Genomic DNA, 8,539 nt, shown 5'->3' with positions numbered 1-8,539 from the left:
ATGGACAAAGTAAATTACACAAGTGTTAATAATAATTTTGTATAGTTATTTTTACTGATTGGAGTTGGTAGCGCTGGAACGGTGATATGAGGGAGAATACCAGAGTAGAGCGCAGCGATGGACGATTCGTGGGAATTTTGGTCATGCGCACTGGAGCTAACGCATGCGCAAAAAGGAATCCCACGAGAGAAAATTCTAGTGCGCAGGTCCAAAATTCCCACGAATGTCCATCACAGGGTTCGACACGATTCAGTTACGCGGGGAAAACCTGATCTAACGATCAGGGTTAGGTCACGGGGTTATCCGAACGGGCCCGTTTAAATGACTCGTTCGATCAGCGAGATCCTAAAGATATTTAGTTAATGTCTTCAAGGCAATGACGCCCAAAAGACATTCTGTAAATGATTTTACACCTAAGTAAGGCTGTGTTTATATTTCTCCAGGCCGACGGACGAGTTGGATCATTATTACATATCAAATTCAACATAAATAACCGGCCCAAGAGAAGATGCACTTATAGTGCAAACAACGACTCGAAGTCAAGATGGGTATGATACCACCAATGACGTGACATCATTGAGGGGGCAAATAATTCCTTGCTATGACAGTTGGTAGACCCCTGGCAGTTGGTAGAACCAGCAGGTAGATTATGCTTGGGTAGACGTATGACTTATTTTAGCTGAGGCGCCTTAAATAATTCGTTTTCTTTCTTGATTCCCCGAAACTGTCCAGAGCATTAAAGTTCATGTACACGTGGCTGTACATTAGTGTGTGTAAGTGACGGGTTGGTTTCCTTATGACACAGATCTGTTTTCTGGTAATATTGATAACTGCTAATATCCTCAACAGTGGTGAGAATGGTTGGAACGGGCAACCCATTCTTATTATCTCTTCCATAGTTTATTTCGCAGCTAATGCTTCAACGTCTTGTCTCCAATATAAAGTTGTTATCAAGCCGTTAACACTGCTATAATAAATATGTTATCGCTTTGATTAGAGTAAAAGTTGAATATATGCCAAAAAATTGAGACTCCAAGCCAGGCATTTATGGAGCAAATGGATCAATTCTAATTATAGAAACAGCCCGAATCAACTATTAATTCTAGAAAAGGAAAGTCAGTAAAAGAGAAAAAGGCTTTCGATTGTCAAGTTTTATGGTTTTCTTCAGTAATTGGGATGAACATCAGTTCAGTTATATATCCAACTTTCACTGTACCTGTTTCGAGAAAATCATTTACACGTACTTCGAAATTTCCATATTAAAGGTGACGCAACACAAATTATTAGAATTATAATTATTTATTATTCTTAATTTCTTAATCTTATACTAATTATTTGTATATATAGCTAACCGTATTAATTCTGTATCTTCGCTCTCCGTAAGGACTAGGGGAAAAAAATCGACAACCGAATTAATTAAATAAGATATCTGCATTTTACAAAGCAATAAGTTACACGAGTGTCCTTATAAGAAACTGACGAATTGAGTCGTTGGTCGTACTATATAATAGAAATTGTAAAGACTAACCAACATGGTCGGTTAGCTAGCAAAATGTTAAGAATCGTACAATATGTTTTTTTTTCGCTTATTTATGGAGAAGTAAGGCTTGCAGTTCGATTTCCCTTTACGTTGCGCATAGAAGTTTCCATAATATTATTACAACGTAATTAGAAAGGCGACGAGATGTGGTTATCGAACGTGTAAATGTGTACGGTTCAACGCTACAGCATCCAGAAAGTTCGATTTCCTTTGGAAGACTGGGGACAACGACATCGTGTCGACGTGAACCATTGTCGGATGAAGCAGCACCAAAGCGCGTATCGATAAGCAAAATACCAAAAGCTACGACATCGACATTGTCTTTGCAAATAATAATTAGCACCTACAAACTTTCTTATCGTTACGATAAGCAAAAGAGCTACAAGTGAAATCATGTTAAGTTTCGTATAAAGTGTTGATAACTGCTCGTTGCTCCTGTTTGTATTTATGAATTTTATACTACCGACCATAGACGTGTCTGTAAAAGATACATGTATAAAGTGTATACTTTGATTTCCATTCTTTTTTAATTTTGATTCGCTGTTGTAAAAATAATACTTCGATATTGATCGACAGTGATGGTAACGTTATCAATGAGAAACTAAACGTATCTATCTTGAATTAACATGTTCATCTATATTATTTTCCCATGCTTGATTTCCCTCGCATCGCTTTCTTTCTTCGACTAATATGTTCACTGCCCTTTGACTTACAACCGTGAGTCAGGACGGTTCTTGCTCAGGAATCCCTGATCCATGATCAAGATAGCTTTAACTTAAAAAGCTTATGCCTACCCTGAACGCGTCAACGACGTCCATTTCAGCTTATTTGGAACAATGATAGCGTGTTAATCATTGCTCGTCGCATCGATGAATAATGGCTTATCAAGTAGTTCTTCGGCTATGCATACATTCGATAGTTCTTCATTTTTGCTTTTGTCGGTCTGGAAATCCGACATCGGTTCAGATCAATCGCTGGAAATAAGGAAAACCGAGACACGTATGAATACGATGCAACATTAAGCGAAATAACTATCATAAAAAGGATTCAGTAGTGGATATACACTTACGACAACTCCTCCTACATTAAATGCTATTATTGGTAATGAGATATAAAAATGTTTGTGATTTTATAAAGGTGTACATATGTTTAAAACATGCAAAGTAACTTGAAATTAACTTAACCTTTAAACGAACACAAATGAACATTCAAATGTGCACTCTTGTAATGTCTTTCTCCTTTGCAAAATAGCTAATAACTAGAAGTGTGCGAGGCCTCGAAAATTTCGAGCCAAAACGAGACAAGAATTTTATTCGGAATCGAGACAGAACCACAAAAGTTTATTATTCTCGACAACGTCGATTCTATGAAATTAGAAGGTTAGTTTCACTATATGCAGATTTCGAATATTGCAGTTAGTAACAAAATTGAAGTTATCAGTATTTTTACTTTACTTGGAGAACATAAAATGTGAAACAAGGATCGAAAATAATGGACAAAGTAAATTACACGAGTGGTAATAATAATTTCGTGTAGTTATTTTTACTGATTGGAGTTGGTAGCGCTGGAACGCTGGTGTGAGGGGGAATACCGGAGTAGAGCGCAGTGATGGATATTCGTGGGAGTTTTGGTCATGCGCACTGGAGCTAACGCATGCGCAGAAAGGAATCCCGCGAGGGATAATTCTAGTGCGCATGCCCATCGTGTAATGGCGTTGTGCAAAGACACGTGTAGAAATAGCTATGTACGCTCATTGTTAAAATAGAAATAAATATGTTGAAATAATAATGAGTTGTTTAGAATTAACCAAACGCAATCCCAACAAATTTAATAATAATAAAGCAGTGAAAGGCTTTTTTCCTTTACAGCTGGCAGAGTTGTGACAGAAAATTTAACATCGTTCCTAATAATTCCCCGAACAGAAAAATTGTGAAAATATTAATATTTTTATATGTGAATAATATTTTACTTCTAATTTCAAATTTATATCTATATTTGTTTTATCATATATTTAAGTTCTTTAAATTTTCAAGATATATTCAAGATTCTTGACATTCTCGAATAAGGAGATACTTCGAGGTCTGGCACACCTCTATTAATTATGATTATTAAACATTACATTTGATGGCAATACACACTTCATGTAATTACTTTTTCAGGGAAGTAAAAAGAAAATCTCAGGTTCGCTGAGTTGAAGTGTACCTAAACTGAGATGAGTGCGAGGCAACAATAAAAAAAATAAACTCTTAGATAATACAAACAATTCATTGGATTCAAAATAAAAATATAAATTAAATAGTATTTTTTGTATAGAAATCTATTTATATTCTTTAATTTGTGCATGCAACCAATATTTTCGATTCGTCATTTTGTTTTTTGCAATTTTTACTTCAGATTCGAAATTAATAATTTCAAAAATCTCTATATTCTAATTTGTATACTAATCGAAGGATGTCTCTATATTTTAACCAGCATTTTTGTTATTTCGACCGCTGTGCATCTTTATAGAAATTGTTAACTATGATTTTGAAAAGATCAATCGTGATAGCCTATGTGTTTAACTAGAATAACATACAGGGTGGTCCACGCAACTTGTGCAGCTCCATAATTTCCAAAATCTGTGTTGCACGAAAAAATTTTGTGTACAAAAGTTACATGGTTTAAAGGTGTAAATTACATAGTACATTTATTTTTTTTATAGGTGAAATTATTTCGGAGATTTGAAGGTCAACTTTGTTTTTACAAATAGAATACTGTATTTTTTATATCAGAATATGGAAGAATATCGAATTCTGAGTAAAAAAGTATTGACCTTTATTAGCCCCATCTCCAATAATTAACGAGTAATTTCACTTTATTATTTTACTATTTGTTAAAGATATAATGCTTCTCTTCCCTCTATATCTATGTCTGTGTGTGTGTGTGAGTAGAGTGGATGAGTGGTGCCACCTATGAAGAAGCAAAATTATAGAGAGAACAGAGAAAAGTGTGTTAAGATAAGACAAGAAGTAAGAAATAAAATATATGTATAATTAATATCTGACAGAGATATAGTCTTATTATAAACCAAAGTAACAACACTATTAAATTGGAGACTCAGCCTTATCACAGATTTCTACAGAACAGTTGAAATAATCAAGAAATAAAGTTATTGAGGTCGATTGTAGCCACATGAGGGCGCCACCTTTGGTTATGTGGCCGCCAGTCGGAACTTTGGCGCATCTCGGCCATCACCGTGACGCCCCTAGTGGACGGACAACGAATTAATGAGGGTTTTTCCCCAAAATCGAGCGATCGCTCTAGATACAAAAAAGAAGAAGCTTCTTCAACGCGCGCGGAGTTGTGTTAACGTTAAAAATAAAGTAATATATACAAATATTCATCCACCTCGTCCAGAACACTATTTCGTGTATAGCCGTAGACGCTATAGTTATTAGTAATAACTTATTACGTCTTGCGACACGTGAGATAGATGTATTGAAATACAGTTTAGTATAAAAAAAAGATCATCTCGTGCAACTATTTCTTACCCTGTTCTACTCTTGCCATGTACTTCATCAACATTATTCCTTATTATGCGAAAAAAATTGTCAAGAAATGAAATTACTCGTTAGCTATTAGGTTTAGGGCTAATAAGGATCAATACTTTTTTACACAGAATTCGATACTCTTCCATATTTTGGTACAAAAAAACAGTATTCTATTAAAAAAAAAACAAAGTTGACCTTTAAATCTCCGAAACGCCTTCACCTATAAAAAAATTAAATCCACTACATAATGTATCTCTTTAAACCATGCAATTTTCATATATAAAATTTTTTCGTAAAACGCATATTTTAGAAATTATAGAGGTGCACAAGTTGTGTGGACCATCCTTGCATTTTCGAGTTTCACTTTGCACCTAATCGAAGACACAGATGAGTACCATGTTTTCGGCGAAACAAGGGCTAGGGAATTTAAAGTTAAAATCTGAATTGTAATATTACCTATCGCTGTTTTCGGACGTTGCTTCTTCGCTACAATCCAAGTCAAGTTCACCCTGAATAGCGCTTTGCAAATCGTCGATTCTCTGAAGCGCTAATCTAAGATCGTCTCTGGCGATTTTAGTCTCCGCTTCCGCAGCCTCGAGAGATTTCTCCAATTCGCGGCGAGCGCGCGTGGATTCTTGTTCGCGCGCCAACGCGGAATTAGCTTCTTCTCTTGCTTCGCGTAACGATCTCTGCAATCGTCTCGCAGTATCCTGAGCAGTCTGTTCTTTCGTTCTCAGTAGTGCCGATTCGATTTGCAGTTTCTCAACGTTTTCTTTCAATCTTGCTATCTGAGTCTACGATAACAGAAAATTTATAAAATTAAACACCTAATTCGTTAGCAAGTCGTTTTTAACACAGATTATTGCATTAAACATAAAGTAAGAGTAATAATATCAGCAAAAACTAATCCACAACAACAATGAAATTGCAACGATTGATATCAATTTGATGTAAACATCGAAGCAATATTTGGATAATGTTAACCATTTTTGATTGGATATATGAATGATGCGTTAGTAAATTTCGCCATATATTATTACTAGACTGCGGATCTTTATGCAAATTCACATTTTTATTAATAGAATTAATGAAACGAAAGCTACGCAGAGGTCTGTCTCCTAAATATAATAATTCGTATCTTACTTTAAGTATTTCTTGTATTTTTGCATATTAAATTCCGTAGTTTTTTGAGGATTAAAATTTCCCATAAACGCATAAACATCCGCAGTCTATTACAAAGAAATAATCAGTAACCTACCTCCAAGCGTGCTCTTGTCGTCTGTTCCAATTCCAGTTTACTTTCAAGTTCTTTGGCACGGAACTCCAGTCGTCTTGCGACCAGACTATTTGCCGTAGGGTCTCCTAGTTGCTCAACGGACTCCAGTCGTTGCGTCAGTTCTGAAAGTTGATCTTTCAACGAGGTTTTCTCAGTCTCCAGAGCGGTAATTTGTATCTGTGCCTCTTGCAACTGTCCTTGTTCCGTCGATACTTGTTGAACCGCTGCTCGATACTTCTTCAAGACCTTTTAACATAGGTTAACACGAGTTAGAAGGGCCAGTCGAACATAAAACGAACTTTCTTTTCTCCTATTGCTAAACGAGTAGGTGTTTGGAATCTTGACGGTGCGAAAATATCATTTGATATGTCTAGACTCCCTCCTTGCGATGCATGTCATTATGAAGATGGCGCTTTACGTTGGAATACTGGTCGACCATAGGGGAACCCCCAAGTAAAGCCAGTCAGGGAATTCCCGTGCTTGTGTATTACTATCGAAACAGTTTTATAAAACATCTCTTCTTCGTTACCTTGTAATTTCACAGTATGGTTTATTAGACCTGAATAAATTACACTTTATATCACTATCGGACCACATGAAGTATTTGTTTTAGTAGCTAGCACGATAAATGATCAACCAGTACCTAATATCGTTACACAATGGACTGTTAATCAAATTTGTAACTAATGCAAACGTTAAAATAACCATTTTCCGAGGATAACTGGAAATAGTTCGGAAATAAAACGTTATCAAAGACACAAGTGTTGCTAGAAAACCAGCATCGTGCCAGAAAATATCCAAACAATTACTTTATCGAAGGTAACGGATCGATAACAATGGATGAAATTGGTACAGAAATTGTGATAAAATATGGTAATATGTACAGACCTTCGTTTGCAGCGAGCTAAAGTTTCGAAAAATTTCGTTACAACGTTAACAAATTAAAAAATTAGTGTTACAACTTCTTAAAGATTATCAAATTATAGTACGAAACAGAAAAAGATGCATTTTTGAATTGTATTTACACTTATGGTGAAACGGGTACATCACTACAGTGAAAGTTGAATTGTTGAACATTTCTCTTTGTTGGGTACCAGTAAACATCGCCAGGGGGCGCTGCAAACGGACGTGTTCTGCGCCGACGCGGCGATGGGAAATTCTATATGCGATATATGCGACTAAAATTTTAATGGAAGATTCTAGAGGCCAAAATAAGACGAAAATCAAGAATAACAATTTCTCGAATGAGACTTCGTTAAAAAGTTATTAACGTTTCAAGTTGTGGCTGTCGAACGGCGATTTGACCACCTTCTCGAATTTTTTTCTCGAAAATGCGCAGGATTTCGAGGGTATGCCTATTGACCAAAAACGATTGTAATTGACCCCCGCAATCGAAAATAATTTTTCCAAAACGATTTGAAATTCTTTTTTTTCGTCAAAAAATTTCACACCTCGAATTTTTTTGTAGAAAGTGCGTAGGATTTCGAGGGTATATGTAATGACCAAAAATAATTGTAATTGACCCCTGTAATTAAATATAATTTTTTTACTATGATTTTAAATATTTAAATTTCGTCTAAAAACTTCAGAGAACTGCAAAGAACTATTTATTTTTTGGCTAACGTAACATAACGCTCTGAATCGAATGTTTATGTAATTAGATGTAAAGCTTACTTCAGCGAGCTCCTCTTCGTTTTCTTCCAATTGCGAGAGTAACTCGGTTCGTTCGCGGTTGGCTAGATTGGCGCGATCTTCTGCTTCGGAACGCTGCCGCAGCGCTTCGTCGAGCGACGCTTGTATTTCATTTAATTCTTGTTCCAGCGCTTGCTTCGCCTTCATGGCGACTGCTCTGGCGCATTCGGCATCCTCTAACTGATTTTTAAGTTGTCGCAACGCTGCCTTGCCCGTTGATTCGCCCTTGGATCTTTCGAGCATCGTTTGAGCGTCTCTGAGCAGCGCCTTCGTCCTCTTCAGATCTCTCTTCAATCTAATGCAACAAACCGATTCCATCATCGCAAATTACATGGAATAAAATACTTACTATAGCCTTAATAATATAGCGGATGTTTTATTTTAAATAACAATTTAAAAATAATCATCTCAAATAACATTAATTGGTATTTCAATTGATTATAGATTCTTCGTTTGGTTAATTAATAGCAAATTGAAATACTGCTTATTTGGGGGAATAAC

The 8,539-nt window shown here is 35.9% G+C and overlaps 1 protein-coding gene across 7 annotated transcripts in view; it reads right to left on the bottom strand.

Moving 5' to 3' along the window:
• Positions 1 to 1,470: 1,470 nt before the first annotated feature.
• Positions 1,471 to 8,539, bottom strand: part of LOC122403670 (unconventional myosin-XVIIIa-like) — a 103,886-nt gene continuing 96,817 nt past the window's right edge. For all 7 annotated transcript variants that reach the window (XM_043407318.1, XM_043407319.1, XM_043407320.1 and 4 more), the window contains 4 exons: positions 8,021 to 8,333; positions 6,329 to 6,592; positions 5,527 to 5,864; positions 1,471 to 2,514 (listed from right to left, as the gene is read on the bottom strand). In XM_043407318.1, coding sequence (XP_043263253.1) covers positions 2,508 to 2,514; positions 5,527 to 5,864; positions 6,329 to 6,592; positions 8,021 to 8,333 — 922 coding nt within the window. In that variant the 3' untranslated portion in view covers positions 1,471 to 2,507. The remainder of the gene's footprint in view (positions 2,515 to 5,526; positions 5,865 to 6,328; positions 6,593 to 8,020; positions 8,334 to 8,539) is intronic.

Source organism: Colletes gigas, unplaced genomic scaffold, assembly GCF_013123115.1.
Source record: "Colletes gigas isolate AHSC1104 unplaced genomic scaffold, ASM1312311v1 Colletes_gigas_Sc00068, whole genome shotgun sequence".
Lineage (NCBI taxonomy): Eukaryota > Metazoa > Arthropoda > Insecta > Hymenoptera > Colletidae > Colletes > Colletes gigas.
The sequence above is the reverse complement of the archived record's forward strand: the minus strand, read 5'-3'. Positions and strand labels throughout refer to the sequence as shown.